This window comes from Notolepis coatsorum, assembly GCF_963971535.1.
Source record: "Notolepis coatsorum genome assembly, chromosome: 4".
Classification (NCBI taxonomy): Eukaryota; Metazoa; Chordata; class Actinopteri; order Aulopiformes; family Paralepididae; genus Notolepis; species Notolepis coatsorum.
Genome location: NC_140168.1, coordinates 94,377,556 through 94,399,963, shown reverse-complemented (window position 1 = coordinate 94,399,963; position 22,408 = coordinate 94,377,556). Strand labels below are relative to the sequence as shown.

Genomic DNA, 22,408 nt, shown 5'->3' with positions numbered 1-22,408 from the left:
ACTGAGCCGTGTCCGGGAGTGTGTGGTCTCACCTCACTAAACTAAACTAACTGCACCGTGTCCAGATTGATTGATTGATTTTTATTGTGGAGTAAAAGACAGCATCCAAGGGATAAAAACATGAGAAAGTGTAAGCACTTATTTCCATCATGGTCCCTGATTTTGGACACGGACAGACATCAACATAAAACATAGAGCATCATACAAAAACATAGAGCATCATAATAAAAAATATAGAGCATCCCCATAAAACATTAACCTGTATTTCACTTCTACATATACTATCAAGAGACTAACAGATACGCCCTACCCTCTCCTTCCTAGACGTGGCTACTCTACATTACACTGGCTAGCCATTTCTTTGTGGCACGTCTAAAGCTACCCCCCCTCTTCAATGCTTCCCAGGGCCACTGGAAGCTTGTTCCACTCCAATGCCCCAGAATATAAAAAGGTGTTTGTGCCCATTACGGGGGAGTGCGCAGTGGTCTCATATATATGCAATATATAATCTAATAATCCAATAGTCTAAATCTAATTCAATATATAAAAATGCTAAAAGCTAAATATATGCAATATATAATCTAATAATCCAATAGTCTAAATCTAATCTAATATATAATCTAAAAATGCTAAATGCTAAATATATGCAATATATAATCTAATAATCCAATAGTCTAAATCTAATCTAATATATAATCTAAAAATGCTAAAAGCTAAATATATGCAATATATAATCTAATAATCCAATAGTCTAAATCTAATCTAATATATAATAAAAAAAAAAATTGCTAAAAGCTAAATATATGCAATATATAATCTAATAATCCAATAGTCTAAATCTAATATAATCTAAGAATGCTAAAAGCTAAATATATGCAATATATAATCTAATAATCCAATAGTCTAAATCTAATATATAATCTAAGAATGCTAAAAGCTAAATATATGCTCACCCGTGCTGAAGGGGCGCCCCTGAAGCGTCGCAGCAGGGCTCTCTGGACCAGGCTGAGCCTCTTGCCCCTGGCCTCCCGGAGGAGCACGCTCTGCACGCGGGCCGCCGGACGCCGCTTGGGACGGATCCTCACGTGGTGGTTGCCGGGTCGGAGCCACTGGTAGCAGTGCTGGCAGATAGACGTCTCCCGGTAGAGCCTGTGGGCCTCGGTCGAGGGGTCTTGGGAGGGGAAGACAGGGGGTTTTGGTGGTATGCATCGTAGGGCTGAGCGATAAAACGATAACGATAACTATCGCGATAAATTATTTCCTCGAAATAAACAAGCTTGGATATGAGCACACGCACTAACAACCAATCAGTGAAGGAGATGGCCGACAGTGAAGGAGACCCGCGGTGCACCTCTGGGTAGTAAACAAGGCTGGCTAGGATCATTAGCTTTCACGCCGCTATTTTATAGTTTACGTGCCGAGTGGGTGTGTGGCGTGAATTCTGAGGCCACGGTTAGAGTAGTGTTGGGTATGCGGTGGACGTCGTTGCAATGTATTGGGGCGGAACGGAGTATTTTAGGGTGATAGTTAGTACATTGTCATGGGATACACCGCTTGCTCTGGCTAACTGTTAGTTCCATTCTTATAATGCATAATGATCCAGTGGCGGTAGGTTGCCCCCTGGTGGAATATAATAATCTATGCACTGGTGCGTAGAAGAACGTGCGCGGACTGATGACGACATCAACTCGAGACATTCGCAGCAGCAAAACAAGTCTATTAATAGCCCGTCCATCGGCGCCGGGCATAAGAAGTTAATTAAACTTGACAGAAATTATATCGACAATAATTATCGATATCGAGTTATATGAAAATAATTTTATAATTTTATCGCGATAACGTTTTTGGCCATATCGCCCAGCCCTAATGCATCGTAGGACTGGGCGATAAAACAATAACGATAATATATTTTCCTCTATATAAATATGAAACGTGGTCAATAATTTAAATATTTTTTTATTATTATTAACTCATTGGACGCCACTCACGAATAAAGTCGGGTTAACTCGCCAACGTTTGGGCGCCAAACCCGAGAAAAGTCGGGTTTTCTATCGTTATTTATTTGATTCGATATTCCCATTCATAATCCATAGAGGGAGCCTGTGTTATCATTGGGAATGAGTCTGAGATCGCAAATGTCCAATACCGCCACCTGCCGCCTTGCGCATCCTTTGAAACTCTCTGGCTTGGGCTGTGCGTCGATCTAAAAAGTCCGGGCCGGGTTTTCCTTGTCGTGCAGGACAAGCGTTTATAACGCATGGATTGAGGAGAATCAAGCACTCCCGGTTCATGTTCTTTTGGTGGATTATGTTGGCAACCAACATGAATACTTGGAATGGCGATCAGATAATATTCTTTTTGGAGTACATCCTAGTCAAGGTAAGGGCTATATGGTATCAATCTTGCGTTGATCCAAGAAACCTTTCACTGCGATCCGAGTGCATGTGTCTAATGTGTGTGTGTAACGTATTCCGTTGGTGACGATCAAAGCATAGAAAAATTACCCCCCCCTCCCCCACCCTTTCATGCATTCATGATGAAACATAATACCGATAATATGGCGTTGATTTCAGATTGATTGTTGATACAGGCGAGAAACGCCACGGTTTCTAGTGAAATGCACGTATTGCTGCATAGCGTTGTTTTCTGGGATTAGACAGGATTACTCTAAAACTATACTCATATTCACCATGGTATAAAACGGGAATGTATGGATGATTTTTTTTTTTTCTTCACAAATTGAACGATAGATACTCGATGTCAAATGGGCAATAGTATTACATCCATAGCTATGATATATAATATAGTTTGAGCCCTGCAAACACCGCCATGTATTCCTATTCTTTAACACTTTGAATGCCCAGCAGGGGGCGCACATTTAGTGCTTGAATGCCCATCACCACTTCAATGTTAACGTTAATATCGCCTAATCTATATTTTAAATTATGGCTATGTGTCTAATCTGCCCGTCGCATTATCAATGACCCATTTCCAGTCAACATTGTCAAAGCGGATTGTTTTTTTATCGGTTCATTTCCGTTTTATATCATTTTGAAAAGCCCTCGTTTTCACGGAAAAAATAAGAGATTCCATGATAATAGCCCTGTACTGGAATATTCTAGAACGTTGTCATTTTTCGGCCTATTTATGAATAGTTTTAAAATAAACACTAGATTATCGATAGTATGTGTATCTCTCAGTTCCTGATCGCTTTTACAGTCAAAACAGCCATATCACATATAGGGGGAAAGCTTATATCTCTGTGAAAACGGGTCTGATTATCCTAATACTGGTCAAATAGATTCCTTACCTGAGATCAGATGGTATCCAAATGGATTATTCCAATTCCTGATCGCCATTCCGAAAATCGATCCTTTTATTGATCCACCACGTATACTGTACAACACATAATCCCTGCTGCTCTGAGGGTCCAGAATGAAGCTGATCGACTCCGGTCACATGCGTGAGAAGTAAAATGTGGAGTCTGGGTTTTTTTTTCTCATGCCTTTTCATTGAGTCCAATCCAAAAGGGTGAATTACCATCTGGGAGACGATAGGGGGCGCTTTTTTCACATCTGAGCGCCTGAAGTGGCTGATTTACCAACGGTAGACTCGGTTGATGAAATATGAATTCAGATCGCTAATAAAAAAAAAAACTAGAAAAAAAACGAATATTCTCGTTATGGGCATTCAACCCGCGGGGGGGTAAACCCGAGAAAACTCGGGTTGGGCATCCAACGTGTTAAAGCGGTGGCCTTCTTATAGCTGATTGAGTTAATGCCAGTTATAAAAGTTTTATTGTTATACAGTTCATGTTCATGTTCTACCTCAGATTTGTGGACAGACTTGTCTTTCTTGCAACTTAAAGTAATGGCTTTGCTTGTCCAAATGACAATACTGACCAAATCGAGATACATTTTTTGCTTGTCCATTTATTTAGTTTGCTTTCTCATTTAAAATACCGTTTGAAACCATCTCTACACAGTAGGCTATGTGTGCTAATCAGACTTGAGATTTAATTTATTTTTCATTATTAATACCAGAATTGAGATTTTATTTATTTATTTATTTTCATTTAATGGCAGTTATAAAAGTTTTATATACAGTTCGTGTTCATGTTCTACCTCAGATTTGTAGTTTGGCAAGTAGGCCTAGTTTGTCATGTTCCGACAATAAAGAATATTCTGAACCACAATTAACCTTCTGGTTTCTTCAGCTTTCATTCAGCAGCAGAAATAGCCTTAACAGAAATGATTATTTCATGTATATCGAGATAATTATCGATATCGAGTGATATGAAATTTTTTATCGTGATAAACATTTTGGCCATATCGCCCAGCCCTACTAAATGGTGCAAGGCGGAGTCTCCAGCGTAGTTCACCGGCGGCCATCTTGTCGCAGGCAGCACGCCCACTCATAACATCAATGTATATGGTGCAGGTGCATGTGCTATTGAAATAACCATAGCTTGCTAAATTTTCAAGCGGTTTGGTTCATTACAAACGTTATTAACACATTCCCAGCCAAGCACGGACATGTCCGTGTTTCGGATCCAACGGTAGAGGGCCAGGCAAGGTTGTTTTGGCTTTTATTCCATTTTAATAACCTACTCAATGTCACAGAGCGGCACTGCAGATTTACCCTACTCTTGGAATTCGGAAAAGTGCATTACCGGCCAGATCCTCGTAGGGGAGCTGTCTCGATAATGCAGTGTTCCCTGTGGCAGAAAGGTGTTTTATTTTTTTGGATCTCGAATGGACTTTCCTGTTAGGGTGAATCTATGCGTGTAGCATGTAGCATGGAATACGTTTTGGGAGCTGAATTCAGTGTGCAGTAAAGGAATAGATCATCAGCCAATGGACATATGGATCTACCAGATGGCGATCGATAACTGGGAAATCCTTTTTGCAGTCCAACCGGCCACAGGTAAGATCTTTTTCACCTAAATTACACGCTGATCAGGCCTTGTTATCATAGCCAACCAGGCGATCAGCGAATGTGGCTACTGAGGCTAACGCCGTTATTGGTAATCAATAATCAGAAACGATGTCCCCCGCCCCCCACCTTTCATGCATTCATGGTGGAACATTATATCGATCATATGCATTTTGATTTTTAGCTCTAGCTTCTGTAGGGCCGACACGCCATTCGATTTAACGTTATTATCTTAGCAGCCTGTAGGGCTGTCCCCGACTAAGGATTTGGATGGTCGACTATGATTTTTTTTTTTTTTTTTTATCATTCCATTTGGGCTGTGGGGGGTGCTTAATGTCTGAGGGAGTCGACTGAAGGCTTCTTGTCCTCTGCAAAAACATGCAATTGGTCCACTGATGGATACATCTTGATATTTGTCTAGTCTAGTGTGTTCATTAGATGGGTGAAATCCTCTTTCAGTGCCTCTGTGCCTGTTTTCGTAGGCGGTTAGCGTCTGGTATGCGTGCCATTAGCGTTAGCCACGCTTCTAGGCCTCTTTTCTTTTGGAAAGAATGATTAAAAAAAATATATATATAAATAAAAATTATTATAAATATTTCTTTTTATTCTACTAAGAGGTTGGCCAGTCGACTACGGCTCCTTTCGACCGATTAGTCGACTAATCTACTAATAGGGGTCAGCCCTAGCAGGCTGTATCTCGTTTTGCAGGAAATATACCAGACCAATCCCATATAACGCTTATATTCAAGACGCTATAAAATGGGAACGTATTGATGAAAAAAAATTATTTCTTTAAGCCATTTTGAAGGGACGGTTTATAGTGTCAATTGACAATGAGAATGGACAGATAGCAATACTATAAAGTATAGATTGAGCTCTACAAACAGCCTCACGCACAATGAAACCTTATTATGATATGCTGGCCTTATAGAGTGAGATTAGATGGATCCAAATGGCCCAGAATGTGTTAACGTGGCTATGATTCAGGATGCTTGGACACGTTGAAATTATTTTCATATGAAAGTCCATTATAAGTATGCAGTATGATATCTAAATCTCTGACGTTTAGAACAAACCAAACCGTTTGAAAATCGGTTGAAAATTTTGCAAGCTATGGTTATTTCAATAGTACATGCACCATAGACAGTCATGTTATTAGTCAGTGGAAGTGCTGCCTGTGGCAAGATGGCCGCCATGTGGCAACGTCGGTCTCCATTAGCCAGCAGTGAGTCATCAAGCCTTTATATATGTCTAATGGTATGCATCGTATAGGAAAACTATTGTTGTGCAGTCAGGCACAGGCCTACATAGCATGATTTAGTCCAATCGTGAAATAACCAAGATAATAAGGCTCAGAGTGTGTGTGAGAGAGAGAGAGGGGGGGGGGGCAGATACCAGAACCGTAAATAAGTAATAAGTAAATAAATAAATAATAACTTACCTTCCTGGGGACCTTTCCTGTAAAATAAGAGGATGACAACATCAATTGTGTACATGTTCATAATTATGATTTATTATATGATTTATGAATGATTATACAGTGAAATCAGAATCACTTATGAAGGTAGTCCTAACCTGTGTATTGAACTTGAACACATTACATTGAAATATTAGGGCAAATCATATTCACATTAGACTAGATCTACATGTATCTACATCATATTCACATTAGACTAGATCTACATGTATCCTACATCATATTCACATTAGACTAGATTAGGGCTGGGCAATTAATTCGAATTCATGATTTAGGACGATTAAAAAAAAATCTATTTTCAAGAGTTACCTTTTATTTTACAAAAAGTGATGATTGGTGAAAGTTAGATTTGCACTTTATTAATCCCAATAGGGACATTCATCTTTGCTTGATCAAGAGTAACCTTTATATATATATATATATATATATATATATATATATATATATATATATATATATATATATATATATATATATATAATATATATATATATATATATAGTTCAGGAGTGGCTCAGACAGTGGCTCAGGAGGTAGAGCGCTCATCTGGTAACCTGAAGGTTAGGGTTAGACAGTGGCTCAGGAGGTAGAGCGCTCATCTGGTAACCTGAAGGTTAGGGTTAGACAGTGGCTCAGGAGGTAGAGCGCTCATAAGGTTCCCAGTTTGATTGGATTTGGTCCTCAGCTCAAACCCTCTCACCCTCACTGGACAGACACCATTTTGCCTACCGTGAGAACAGGAGCACAGAGGATGCCATCTCCTCAGCGCTACATTCCGCCCTCTCCCACCTGGATGAGAGCAATACTGTTCCGGTGCTGTTTATTGACATCAGCTCAGCATGCAACACCATCATCCCCTCCAAACTCATCTCTAAACTTGGTGACCTCGTGGAAACCAAGGACCTCGACATCAACCCCTCCGTCTGCAACTGGATACTAGACTTCCTAACCAACAGACCCCAGTTTGTTAGGATAGACAATCTCAACTCCTCCCACCCTCACCCTGAACACTGGTGTCCCGCAGGGCTGCGTGCTGAGCCCCCTCCTCTACTCCCCCTTCACCCACAACTGCACTCGACTATACATGGTATCAACACCACTATTACGTTTGCAGACGACACAACGTTGGTGGGCCTCTGAATTGGTTCATGTTGACGACTACAAAACCAATAAAAAAAGTTTACAACTCAATGTAGTTTTCTTTTTTTTGTGTCTTGATGTGGGGGAAGTGGGTAGCCTGGGATTGGGAGGGGGATCATGGATGGGGAGGGCGGTTGAGTTGAGGAAGTGTGGGGGGGGGGGGGGGGGGGTAGTGTTGTGGGTGTTTATGTTAAATACAAAAAAAATATATATGAAGTTTTGTAAATAAAAGAAAGAAGTTTACAAGACAAATTAAAAACTATTTACGAGTCACGGTGACTCCCTTGCTGTAACTCACGGTGGAAAACATCCCAACGGAAAAGAAGACACGGATCTCCACTATGAGGCTGCGGTCCGACCAGGGCCGTGCACACATATTTGAGGGGCTATTGCTCTATCCTGGAAAAAGGGCCCCCCCCTCATATAAAAGTATATATATAAGTATAAAATGTTTTCACCACTCCAGGGCTCTACAGTTTATTAGTTTACAGTGCAAGCATTTCACTCGCATTTGCCCCTAAAAATATGTGTGTGCGAACCGGAAAAATAATTTACTCGCACTATGTGCGAGTGAAGATTACAACCTCAGCAGTGCTTTTTTCGCTCCGCTGCTAATCGTTCAAAAACGACAAGTCCCACATTCCACAAGCCGCATAAACGTTCCAATCACAGTAGAGTTTCCTGTGGTGACGCAATTGGTTTCATGCGAGATTAAGGAAACGACTCGAGAAGTACGCGCTGGAAAAGAAAGTCACGGTACCATAGGCAAGTTATACATTCAGACAACGCTAATAATTCAGCCAGCCATGAAGCCCATTCATTTTTATTTTGAGCGAAAGAGAGACAAGGAGAAAGAGGAATCCGGCGAGGCAGCTAATGTTACTGAGGCGGATAACGTTATATTGACGGCTGATAACGCTAGCAAAGTTAGCACAGGCACGTACACACACACAGTGGATCAGTGACTTTGGTGGTATGTGCTATTGCACAGATGTGTGTCCCGTTCCCGTTTGCACACGCACATCCACACAGACAGTGGGCCAGTGACTTTGGTGGTATTGCACAGATGTGTAAAAATGTTTAGGAGCACATGTACTCCTTGGGAAAAAGGTTAGCGTAGAGCCCTGCATTCACTTCTCGCCAGGGCACTTGACGGTTGACGTGACGTTTTTCAACTGTACGGGCACCAGTGGGGTCAAGTCAAGTCAAGTCAAGAGTTTTATTTGTCACGGCATACGAGTATACAAAGAAATGCGGGTGGTCTTGCCCGCAACGATGAGCAATACAGTGGGTACAACATAATAGAATCCAATACAAAAACATTGTGCAATAACTAGGGATGCCCCCCGGACCCCGGTTTTAAACGGGAACCGGTACTATATTAGAAAATACCGGAGTATTTATAAGCTCTGACGTCCTCGGTACTGCTATCGATACTCTAGAGAAATTATTATTATTATTATTATTATTATTATTTAAAAGTTGCGAACGATCCTCTCTGTCTCTGCACGAGAAGCGAGCCGCAGCCAGCGAGTCAATTATTACACACACTCCTCGCGAGTCGCTCGCTAGTGCTACACATAGACATCCGGGTACTACATACGGGTACTCCTTAATGAAAGTCCCCGACGCCCCGTGCTATAGCGCTCTGCACACAGACAGCAGCTCTGCATGCACTGAGTCGTGATCATGGCGGATAGAGCGAAGCGTTCTAAAGTATGGATATACTTTACAAGGGTCAATGCCGACAATGCACGTTGCCACAAGTGCAACAAAACATTTGCCAGTAAGGGTGGCAATACGAGCAAATCAATTTATCAAAACATCTGTTGGCAAAACATGATATTAGTGTGCAGAAATGCGCGTATTCGACTGCCTTGCGCGCAGTGTTCCATCTGCATCCACTGCAGCCGTAACCGTAAGCCAAGATACGGAGTTGCCTAGGCTAATAACGAATTATTACAAATAGGCTAATAAACAAAACAATTGTTTAGCTACAAATACTACAATCTAAACTTTTTATAGATCGTCAAGCTGAGGCGTCAGCCACCAATGTGTCCCAGGCCAGTGAGCCCAGGGCCACCACACATATCCTCCCTCTACCTCCCTCCACCACCCAAAGTCCTTTATCCCTAGCAGCTAGAGGAAGGATGACAGAGGATAGGGTGAACGAGTGTCACAGTTCTGTTAGCCTTTTGCATTTGTTGTTTATTATAAAAAGTCTATAATTCAGAGTCAGACACATTTAAAACATTGTTGCTGCTGTTGCTGAAGAAATTATATTAATTTATTATATTTATTTATAAAGTTATATAAAAGAACATTGCTGCTGCTGTTGCTGAAGAAATTATATTTATTTATAATACTTATTTATAAAGTTGTATTTATAAATAATAAAGCAATGTTGATTCTGTTCTTAATTAATTGTCTTTTTTTCTTGCAAAAAAAGAACCAAAAAGAACCGATAAGAGTATCGATAAAGTACCGAACCGTTAAGCAGTATCGATAAGAGTAGTAGTATCGATAAAATCCTAACGATACCCATCCCTAGCAATAACAGGTAACAGGTAACATGGTGACATCAAAATCGGTATCTGTACATAGTTATTTACAGAGCATATAGGACATGCTAGGTAGCTTTGGTAGTGCATACACTGTTACTGTTGCTACTACTGATTTAAAGTGGCCTTTCCTTTTGGCAATAAGTGTGAGTGTGTGCCAGGGCTCGAGACTAACGATGTCCCGTCGTCAGGGACCGAAACTAAAGCCCGCCGCCCGCCAGGGGCGCTCTGTTTTTACCTTTGGCGCTTGACACTTAGAGGGCTGCCCGCCGTGTGGCGTGTAGACGTGTAGTTCATAATGATACTCTTGTGCGAGTAGATATTATAGCAGCGCTCGTCTTTTTTTTCTCCGCCGCGAGATCGTTAAAAAACTACAAGTCCCACATTGCACTCAAGTCAACGGTCCAATCACAGTAGAGTGACGTGACTGGTTTCATGAGAAAAAAAGCAAATGACCAATCGGAAGCTCTTATTTGGCTTGTTTACTTCCTGAAACGCCACCATTGCCGTATGCGGGCAGTCTGCTCTAGCCAGCTACCGTTACTGTTTAAACAATGACCCAGTCAACTATTCACTTTTAGTTTAATACATGACGAGGCATTGTCTAACGGTATCTAGCTGGCTAGCTACCGATAGCTGCTGATATCAACAAATGCTCCAGCAATAGTCGACTCGAGTGCACAATACCTCCGTTCCCTCGTTAGCTAGCTTAGCTAGCTCACCATCTGTCCCAGTAAACTAAATTGTCTTACCGTTATCTACCGGGCTAGCAGTAGCTACAGATAGCTCCTGATATCAATGTCTTATAACATTGATTGAATGCGTATTCTAGCTGAGGGCATGTTGAATGTGATTTGACAATAGAACCGTAACGTTATAAATAGGGTCCAGCTGCATCGCCGGAGAATCCTTGCATGCTGAATGTAGGGTCTAGCTGAATATAGGGTCTAGCTGCAGGGCCGGAGAATCCTTGCTGGAGCTGGAGGCTACTCAAGTATACACACAGACAGTGGAGCTGTTTGCAGATAGCAAGCATTTTGACTTATTGCGTGGTGGCGATGTCTCGCAGATAATACAACTACAAGTATGATTATAAAATATATATTTTATTTAAAAAAAAATTTTTATATAAAATATATATATATTTTTTTGTAATCAAAGAAAAATTGGCAGGTAAGAAATATGCTTGGCGGGTAGACTCTTCCCATCTACCCGCCACTGGCCGGTGAGTCAAAAAGTTAATTTCGCTCCCTGCCCGTCGTCCCGGGGACGATCAAATATTGATTTGGGACGAACAGAAATCTTTGCTGGGACGCAACCGGGACGGAGAGGATTTTTTTTCCCACAGGAAATGTCAATTGGCCGACTGTCAGTGTGCGCATATATTGCTGTCAAATGGTGAATGTCTCGTGCTGACTAAGTTCACTGAAGTCTAAACGTAGCGTGATTTGCCAAATCCAATGACTATCTCCGCCTCCCAACGCAGCGATACACTAATCCAGCATCAAGTTCCTACCCACCTCTCCTTAGCCAGTCGCGCTGCAGCATCAAACTCCTACCCACCTCTCATCAGCCAGTCGCGCTGCAGCAGCGTCACACCCCAAATGAATCTCGCATCAAAAAAGAAAAACGTGTTAACAGGTGAGGGAAATCTCTCTTACCTAGGCTTTCTCCACTGGTATTTAACCCTGGTTGACACAGTGAATGACAGCTGGTAATTGACAGTCGCACGGCACGAGACCACTGTACAAGAACCGCGGAAAGATCAGAATGTTATAAAAAAAAAAAAAAAACGCGCGCTATACTGTGGCATCCTCTCAGTGAAGAGAGCACCGCAAACATGCTGCGCTATTTGAAGAGGATAAACACAGACCCAAAATGACCAACAGGGAACTGCATCCAGCAATACTACCCCCGAGTCTAAGGTGAGGACACATTTAAATCACAGAAGTGTAATGTTAGTCTATTGGAACTGTATACAGTTATCGACGCGTTCTAGTTATAGCTGCTTATTGCTAGCTAACGTTACTGACTAACGTATCAGACTGCCACTGATTAATCCATAGTTCACACTATTTTATTCTTATTTTTAATATTATTATAATTGTTATTCCTATTTTAGTCCTATTGACCTAAATGTTTATTGTTGTTCAATGTGAGCGATACATAGTCTGCTCTGTAGTGCCGAATTTCCCTCTGGATTATTAAAGGATTTCTATTCGATTCTATACTAACACGTAATGTTACTACCATTGCGAGTTAATTGGCATAACGTTACATTTATCTAAACGAACGCGGAGAAATAGACGACAGGCTATAGGCAAACTTCACTTCAGCTACACAATGAATCCATATTCAGTGAGGAGGGCCCGCTGGAATTTAGCAGCAATTATCAATATCGACCAGGAGGACAGCGCGATCTAAGGGACATGTTTCATTACTAGTCAAGTGTCATTACTTTAGTTATCAAAGGTGGAATCTCTGGACGCAATGACATTATGTAGTTTAAAGCTAAACTACGTTTTTCTTTCTTGTTAGAAGAGGGATAACTTATTCAGTTAGATTTGATTTGATCTTTATTTATCTCTAACATTTTCAACCATAAACACACATTTGTAATACAAAAAAAACTAAAACGAAATAAAATACATTTAAATATATTTTCCTATGGAAGGAATAATCAACATGGCTCCAATTGGTTGACTATAACAGCACCGTGACCAAATATCCCTATACTAGCACCTTGTTAAACACTTTTTTTTTATATTTATTTTTAATCATAATTATTCTTGTGAAATCTTTCCACCATGGGAGCCTTTTGACTAAATCAATTTATTCTCCCCTTCTCTGAATGGTGTTTCTTATGGCAATAACAACTATAGACGACAAAACCAAAGTAAAGAAACTACATTTGATTTTTGGGACGGTTACATTCACTTTGGGACGGTTAAAATTGTATTTCGGGACGGTTCTGGGACGGTGGTGAAAAAAGTTAGTCTGGAGCCCTGGTGTGTGCGCATGAGTGTGTGCCCGCTCACAGGGCTGTACAGTGCGACGAGATGGTCGCGAATTGCCCCTTTAATTGGCCGTTGCGATTGGTAAATATTATCTGGGGGCGGGCTTGCGAGTAGTGCTTTCAAGCCTTGCATTCGCATTTCACTCCTAAATTATCCAAGGCGTGTGATGACGCGATGCCGTCACTCACGCGAGCTGAGCAGTGAGCACTCAGCCAGCAGGTATGATCAGCGGGAACAATCAACTGAGCACTCACTCTGATAGACTGGCTGACTGTCTGATTTAGCTATGAAGAAAAGTAAAGTTAGTATTGCTTCATATTTTCGACGCGTTTGACCTCCTATAGTGAGCCGAACTGAACTGAACTCAAGACACACAGAGAGAGCTGCAGCGTCTGCTGCGCCTCCTCCTCCAGCGCACCCGTGGCCATAGCTGTCAACACGCACGGTTTTACCGGGATTCTCCTGTATTTCGACCCTCTGCACGGCGTTTTTACGGCGCACGGATTGGTACGTATTTTGTACTAATTATTATTATTATTTTTTTTACAAAATGGGTGCAATTCTCCTCCGTGACGACAGGTGGCAGCAGTGTAGATTAGACCGTTATCACAGGAAGTCAGACCGGGAGACGGTTGCGAGCCGAAGAAGAATAAGAACAGAAGTAGCGAGCGGATTTGCTCAGAGCTCAGGGGAGAGACTGATGCGGCACCGAGGGTGTCAAATCAACTTAGCCAGTGTCTCTTGATTGCCCACTCTGTGGCTTTTGTCTCTGGAACAAAGGGTTTGCAAATCTTCTGTGGATAAAACAATACAAAGTTACTGTGTATGTGATGCAGGAAGGAATGTGTAAATGTCTTGGTGAACAGCCGTTTGCTCTGCGCCTCGGCGTCCCCCTCCTTCACTCTGACGCCCAATTTCCTGAATGCGATTTATAAATAATAATTGATCCGTTTTAAAAGTTGTCGTGAATTGTCATGGTATGACAAATACAGTTACTGGTAACTCGCAGGCATTGCAGAGATATTGAGGAAAAACACAAAATCGCATTGGCTTTTTTTCTATCTCACATTTCTCTGTAGACACACACTGTTCCAAAATGATATTCCCACTGCTAAATTAATGACCATAGGTATTTTTTTATAGCTTTAACGAGTTGTAGTATTAATATGTAGCCTACAGTGATGAAGGTATAAAGACACTCATTGATTGATTGCTTTTATAGTTTCACAAACACATCAAGACAAATCACAAACACAAAGAAATAAAAAGAACAATAGTATGTTGCCAGACACTGTCACATCAATGAACAAACATACACCATGTCATATGCTTTACACTAAGGACGCAAGGGGCTGATTCTCTGACATATATACACACATTACATATATACACATACACATACATATATATATATATATATATATATATATAATATATACACCAGCGCCGCCAATAGATAAAAAAAATTAACTAATCAATCTCACAATTTTCTGTAATCAATCTAGATTAATCTAGATTAAAAACAGCATTTTTCTACATAAAACCGAAGCTTGTAACAGATATTTACTTGAGTAAAATCATGGAATTAATGTAAAATCAACACAAAGAAAGTATATTTAGATTCAAAGACTATTTTAATAGCTTTCTTTGAATACAGTTTCTCTCCTGTGAAATACAAATGTTCAACAAAACCATAATTTACATAGCATTTACACTCTAAGTAGGAAAAGTTTACCCTACAACGAAATGGCTGGGTACATACAGGTTTTGACCAGCAGATGGCAGCGACGAGGCAGCTCCATTGGGAGGGGGCGGGGCCGGGTTGGAGGGGGCGGGCTGAGGGGGCGGGGCCAGGAGAAGGGGCGGGGCTAAAACGTGCACGTTTTCTCAAAACGAAATGTTGACAGCTATGCCCGTGGCTGTTGTAAACACTAGTCTCTAGTGGGACCTCGTGAGCCTGCCAGCCGCTAGCTACTGATATCAACAAATGCTCCAGCAAGTCTATAGTAGTGCATGATAGCCCGCGTTAGCTTACTGTTCAAAACGAAACGTCCCATTAAACTAAATAGTTCAGATAGCTCCTGATATCAATGTCTTATAACACTGACTCGATGCGTATTCGAGCTGAGGGCACGCTGAATATAGTCAATAGGGTCCAGCTGCAGCGCCGGAGAATCCTGGCCGTAGCTGGAGGCTACAGTATAGGGTCCAGCTGCACCTCCGGAGAATCCTGGCCGTAGCTGGAGGCTACTCGAGTACACACAGACAGTGGAGCTGGTTGCATATAGCGAGCATTTTGACTTGTTGCGTGGTGGCGATGTCTCGCAGATAATACAACTACAAGTATGATTATATAATATATATATTTTATTAAAAAAAAATGTATATAAAATTTTTTTTTTCTCTTTTTAAAAAAAATCAAAAACAATCGATATAAATAATGGTAAAATTGTTATTTAAAAATGTGCCCCTAAAAAAAATTTTTTTTTGTGCCCCTAGTGAAAAAGCTTAGCGTACAGCCCTGGCTCATGTTAAAGTGTTAAGTGGCTGCTAGTGTGTGAGCGTGCACTGCGTGCGTGTCGTGTGTGTGCTCATGTGTGCTTATGTGTGGATAGTTCAGTGTTCTGTGGTACTCAATGTTCATTGTTCAGGACTCTGATGGCCTGGGGGAAGAAGCTAAGCCTAAGCCTCTCTGTCCTAGTAGCTGGGGTTCACAGGCGTCTGCCTGACCTCAGCAGCTGAAACAGGCTGTTATTGGGGTGGTGGGGGTCTTTCATTATTCTGCAGGCTCTGGATTTGCACCTCTTGGTGTATAGAACCTGCAGGGGAGGTAGTGCAATACCCGTGGTACGCTCGGCTGAGCGCACCACTCTCTGTAGGGCCTTCTTGTCCTGTGCCGTGCTGTTTCCATACCAGGCAGTGATGTTTCCGGTCAGGATGCTCTCTACCGCTCCTGAGTAGAAGGACTGGAGTATCTTCCCCGATACTCTGAACTTCCTTAACTGTCTCAGGTGGTAGAGGCGCTGTTTCGCCTTCTTTACTACTGTGTCTATGTGTGTTGACCATGTCAGATCCTCTGAGATGTGGACCCCCAGGTACTTAAAGCTGCTCACCCTGTCCACGGTAGCCCCGTTAATCATCAGTGGTGTGTGCGTCTCCTGCTGTCCTCTCTTAAAATCCACGATCAGCTCCTTGGTTTTACCAATGTTCAGGAGCAGGCTGTTGTCCTGGCACCAGCGTTCCAGTACCTCAACCTCCTCCCGGTAGGCCTTCTCGTCGTTGTCCGAGATCAGCCCCACCACCACCGTGTCGTCTGCGAACTTCACTATGGAGTTGGAGCTGAACTTGGCCACACAATCGTGTGTGTAGAGTGAGTACAGCAGGGGGCTCAGAACACAGCCCTGGGGGGACCCGATGCTCAGGGTGATGGTGTTGGAGGTCTGACCCCCAACCCTGACCGCCTGGGGTCTTTCGCTCAGAAAGTCCAGTACCCAGGCGCTCAGGGCGGAGCTCAGACCTAGCTCGATCAGCTTGTCCACCAGTCTGGTGGGGACTATGGTGTTGAACGCTGAGCTGTAGTCAATGAACAACAGTCTCACATAGCCCCCCTTCTGACGGTCAAGGTGAGAGAGGGTGCTGTGCAGTACCTGGGAGACCGCGTCGTCGGTGGACCCGTTTGTCCTGTATGCAAATTGCATAGGGTCCATATCACTGGGGAGGGAGGCACAAATGTGGTCCTTGACCAGCCTCTCGAAACATTTCATGACCACAGAGGTGAGTGCCACCGGTCTGTAGTTATTTGGACATGTTGGGGAGGGTTTCTTCGGTACAGGGATGATGGTAGACATCTTGAAGCAGGCAGGGACCACTGATTGATTGATTAAATATGGCGGTGAACACCGGGGCCAGCTGGTTGGCACAGGACTTGAGTATGCGTCCTGTTATACCATCTGGGCCAGCAGCCTTCCTGGTGTTCACCTGCATAAATGCTCTTCTCACACTGTGTTCCGACAACGAGAGAGCATCCCCGCCCCCCCGCGGTTGCCCCCCCCCCCCCCTCCACAACAGCCGGCGCGCCAGTGACGTCACTAGCCAGAGAGCCAGCAGCGCAACTGTCTACACCAAACCGAGCGTAGAAGGTGTTGAGCTTGTCCGCGAGGGAGGCGTCGTCGCTCCCCATTGAGGGGGCGCTGACTTTATAGTCAGTTATTGTCTTCAGTCTCTGCCATAATCCTCGTGTCGTTTTGTGCCATTTGTGTCTCCAGTTTGTCAGCATATGTCCTCTTAGCAAGTTTAACAGCCTTGCGTAGAGTATAGACTGAAGCCTTATACTCCATGTTTCCTGACTCTCTATCCAGGTTGTAGGCGGTGGTGCGAGAGTTCAGAGCTGCTCTAATAGTGCTGTCCACCCACGGTTTCTGGTTTGGGAAAACCCGCACCATTTTCGTGAGGACAGTACCATCAGCTATTGTTGTTATGTAGCTCACCACTGTGTCTGCGAGCTCGCTGACGTCACTGGCGCTTCCTTGGAACATATCCCAATCCGTGTCTGCTAACACGTCCTGGAGCGTGGCCTCTGATTCGTCGGTCCACTTCTTTGTCTCACGTGACACGACGGCGTCACGTGATCTTTGTTGATATGCGGGAAATAGCAAGATGGAGTCGTGGTCACTCGAGCTTGAGGACCCCGTTAATGGCGGAGCGGCTACTGCCTTGTAGCCGGCTCTGAACGGGGAATAACAGTGGTCGAGTGTGTTCCTCCCTCTGGTGGAGCAGGCGATGTGCTGAAAAAAGGACGGCATCACTTTCTTCAGGTTTGCCTGGTTGAAATCGCCAGCCACTACCATCGCTGCGTGCGGATGTTTGATCTGGTGTCTGTTGAGGTGATCATGTAGTTCTCCCAGCGTTTTGCCCGTATTCGCCTGTGGGGGAATATATACGGCGGTCATGATGACCGCGGTGAACTCCCTGGGGAGGTGGAACGGACGGCACAGGATAGAAAGGTGTTCCATGTCCGGGGAACACGATCTTGAGAGAACATGCACCCCTTCGGGATTAACCCAGGAATTGTTCGTGAGGAGGCAGACCCCGCCGCCGATGCTCTTTCCTGAGGCAGCCGTTCGATCTGCACGTAATACGGTGAAGGCGTCCGAGGGAGAGACGCTTTTGTCCGGAGTCGCCGACGTGAGCCATGTTTCTGTGAGACACATGATGTTGATGTCTCTCATCTCCCGTTGGAACCGGACCCTCGCCCTTAGGTCATCCATCCTACCCTCCAACGAACGGGCATTCGCCAGAGGGGCAACTCAGCCAATCAGACTAAACGGTAGGGATGGGTACCGAATTCGGTACTTTTGAGGTACCGAACCGAAACACGTCGGTACTACCGAGTATCGAATCAAGTGAGAAATAAAAAAAAAAAAAAAAGAAATCTTTTTTTATTTATTTATTTTTTTTTAACTTTTTTCTTTTCATGTCAACGTTCACACGCACAATATATGCTTACCTAGGATTTGACTTGATTCAACAACAAAGCAGTCGGAGCAATGACAAGCCGAAAACTGTCTAAATTGTAGTTATTTGAAGTTTGAATTTATTTTTTACGACTGAGGTAGGTAAATTAAATTTCTTGAGACTAAAATACCGAAAAAAGGTACCATTGGGTACCGGTATCGATTCACAGGTACCGGTATCGGTTCAAATGTGAAAGGTACCCATCCCTACTAAACGGGCTGTTGCCCGGGCAACAATAGACCGCACCTGTGTGCACATCCCTTGTTCCGACCGTCTCCACACGACACTATGAGACTGCGTTCCAACCATCTCCACAGACTCTATTCAGGAATCTCAGGAAGGGGATGTGTTTGGACGAGCCACTTAGATAGCTGAGCTGCTGGTGGGACCCAGTGCTGCTAAAGTTAGCCTCCAGCTAAAAATACTGCCCGTGATATCCGCTGTGGTGAGAGGAGGGGGGGGGGGGGGGGGCAGGGTCTCTAATCTGATCCGCCGACAGCTGTCGTGGCGACTGGCCGACTCTCTCTCTGCCAATCGCGTGCGTGCCGTGCGATGACGAACAGCGGCGGCGGTGTTGGATGGCGGTATAGCTGGCGTCAGATGAATGCGGTTGCGCAGAGGCTTGGCAGGGGGCTAGAGAGGGACTTAACGCTGAAGTCCGGCGCTGGCTCCACCTTCCACACGTCCCCCCCCCCCCCCCCAGTCTACTGGGCTAATCACTGGCTGGATTATAGAGGAGCCCTGGCACTAAGTACTGAGATGTGAGGAGGACGACCACACGCCACGGCCGCTGCATAGCGACAAGAACCATACGCACGTTATTAAGGCTGAGACCACGTATCGATAATTATCGATAACTGCGTGAAATCGATAAGTGGCATCACTTATCGATTTCTTTGCATTGTGTAAAAGAATTATATATATATATATGTTTTTTATACTTTATACTAAAATACTAGGTCTTGTGGCATGTTTTAGTTAAAACATCCCCATTTCATCTCAATTCAGTTGAATTGCAACTCTGTCTGCACTGTGCATTCAACATGCAGTGCACTCCTCCATCACATCCAGAGACCACCGACTATAAAATGAGAAGGATCATTGTGGTCGTTTTGAATGGGGACATCTCTAACACTAAAGATGGCGGCAACGACAAAGAATTGCTGCAAAATAAACATAGATTTGTTGTTTAAATAATAATAAAAGATATATATATATTTTTAATACTAATAAAGATATCAATATTTATCTATATTTATTGATAATTTGGTCCCGATTTATCTATTCTTCCAAATGGCATATCATCTCAGCCTTACACGTTATGTTATTTAACACCATTACTCAATTTCAATTAAATTAAATTCAAATGGCTTTATTGGCATGACATAACATGTACATGTTGCCAAAGCAAATGATTAATATTAACATTTAAACATTAATTAGAAAACAGATATCAATATCAAAGTACAATATCATCAACACATAATCATCAAATATTATAGCATACACGTGTATCAGGTGACTGTCACTCACTGTCCCTCAGTCTATGGCAGGCAGCAACATAGACTCACAGCTTGTTGAGTCCTCCCCTAGTAGGACTGGTAGTTTTTCTGTATCTGATAGTTTAAGAATGCGTTTCTCTAAGATATTTATATTTTTCACATTTGGTGAGGAAGTGTATCTGTTTCAGGCTCATTGAGAAAACATCATGCATTTATTGAACTTAAATTGTCGACTAAAAACACACTTCTTCAATCAATATCTGAAAATATTTTTATTTTATATATAAGAAATATAAGAGAAAAAAAAAGAAAAAAACCCACTAACCTTCTTAATCTATCATGCACTCGTTCCTTCCTACTATACTAATATGTCTTTATTACTACTATGCACTCAACACCGCAGCACCCAAGTCTCAGCACTGTTTGATGATCATTGTTACTCTGCTGTAAGAGTTGTACCCTTCCTGCTGACTTGTCGTACAGAACTTGTAAGTCGCTTTGGATAAAAGCATTCAGTTAAATGACTAAATGTAAATGTAAATTGTTATATATATAAAATAGTTGTATCTCGATTCATCTTGGTTTTCATAATCGTTGGAAGCCAGCATGAAGCATCGTAACTGAAGCCTCGTCATCTCGCCCAGCATGGTACTGGTTTCAGAGAGCCGCTTGATTTATGAATGAGAGATGAGGAGGGAGAGACAGAGAGGGTGAGAGAGAAAGAGAGAGAGAAAGAGAGAGAGAGAAAGAGAGAGTGAGAGAGGAAGACAGATGGAGAGGGAGAGGGAGGAGAGAGAAGAGAGAGATGAGGAGGGAGGGATAGAGACGAGAGAGAGGGAGAGAGAGGAGACAGAGACAGAGAGAGAGTGGGGGGAGAGGGGGAGGGAGAGGGGAGAGAGAGGGGGAGAGAGAGAGAAGAAAGATGAGGAGGGAGGGGAGAGAGAGAGAGAGAGGAGAGAGAGAGAGAGAGAGAGAGAGAGAGAGAGAGAGAGAGAGAGAGAGAGAGAGAGAGAGAGAGAGAGAGAGAGAGGATATTTCTAATGTTGGCTGAACAGCTGCTTCGACCGTCAACGAGGAGCCATTGATCCTTTATATTCGCCAGTGGTGGAAGAAGTACACAGTTCCTTTACTTGAGTAAAAGTAGAACTACTCAGATAAATGAGTACTCTAATAAAAGGTAAAAGTCCTCCATTCAAATTCTACGTAAGTAAAAGTAGAGATGTATATTTGCTATTGAATGTAGTATCTAAAGTAAAAGTATGCATTCTACATAACGTATTCCGGTGCTTGGGAGCGTTCAATCCTCAATCCATTGACCTCTAAATGTTACGTTAAAGTGGTATGTGGTCCAGTTATGCTGCTCTGATTAAAGGTTATGTTAAAGTGGTATGTGGTCCAGTTATGCTGCTCTGATTAAAGGTTGTGTTAAAGTGGTATGTGGTCCAGTTATGCTGCTCTGATTAAAGGTTATGTTAAAGTGGCATGTGGTCCAGTTATGCTGCTCTGATTAAAGGTTATGCTAAAGTGGTATGTGGTCCAGTTATGCTGCTCTGATTAAAGGTTATGTTAAAGTGGTATGTGGTCCAGTTATGCTGCTCTGATTAAAGGTTGTGTTAAAGTGGTATGTGGTCCAGTTATGCTGCTCTGATTAAAGGTTATGTTAAAGTGGTATGTGGTCCAGTCATGCTGCTCTGATTAAAGGTTATGTTAAAGTGGTATGTGGTCCAGTTATTCTGCTCTGATTAAAGGTTATGTTAAAGTGGTATGTGGTCCAGTTATTCTGCTCTGATTAAAGGTTATGTTAAAGTGGTATGTGGTCCAGTTATGCTGCTCTGATTAAAGGTTATGTTAAAGTGGTAGGTGGTCCAGTTATTCTGCTCTGATTAAAGGTTGTGTTAAAGTGGTAGGTGGTCCAGTTATTCTGCTCTGATTAAAGGTTGTGTTAAAGTGGTAGGTGGTCCAGTTATTCTGCTCTGATTAAAGGTTGTGTTAAAGTGGTATGTGGTCCAGTTATGCTGCTCTGATTAGGTCCCCCTGAAGCTATTCAAGCTGCTGCGGTCAGACAAGCGCCTCCGCATTCATACAGCAAAAACTCAGGCCTTGTCCAGACGAAGATGGATCCGATCTTTTTCGTTTTCATTTAGTTTTCATTTAAAAAAAGGTTTTCTGTAAAAACAAAAATAGTCAAGTAATAAGTGCGTGCCACAAATGTACAAAATATAAGTCTTTCCTGTTTTAGACGTCGCTCTTTTATTTTGAAAC

The 22,408-nt window shown here is 42.8% G+C and overlaps 1 protein-coding gene across 1 annotated transcript in view; it reads right to left on the bottom strand.

Annotated features, from left to right (window-relative positions):
- Positions 1–22,408, bottom strand: part of rmp24 (ribonuclease MRP subunit p24) — a 119,009-nt gene that overhangs the window by 75,838 nt on the left and 20,763 nt on the right. Inside the window, exons 2-3 of the mRNA XM_084312274.1 lie at positions 6,377–6,393; positions 954–1,171 (exon numbers count right to left, since the gene is read on the bottom strand). Of these exons, the coding sequence (XP_084168400.1) occupies positions 954–1,171; positions 6,377–6,393 (235 nt within the window). The remainder of the gene's footprint in view (positions 1–953; positions 1,172–6,376; positions 6,394–22,408) is intronic.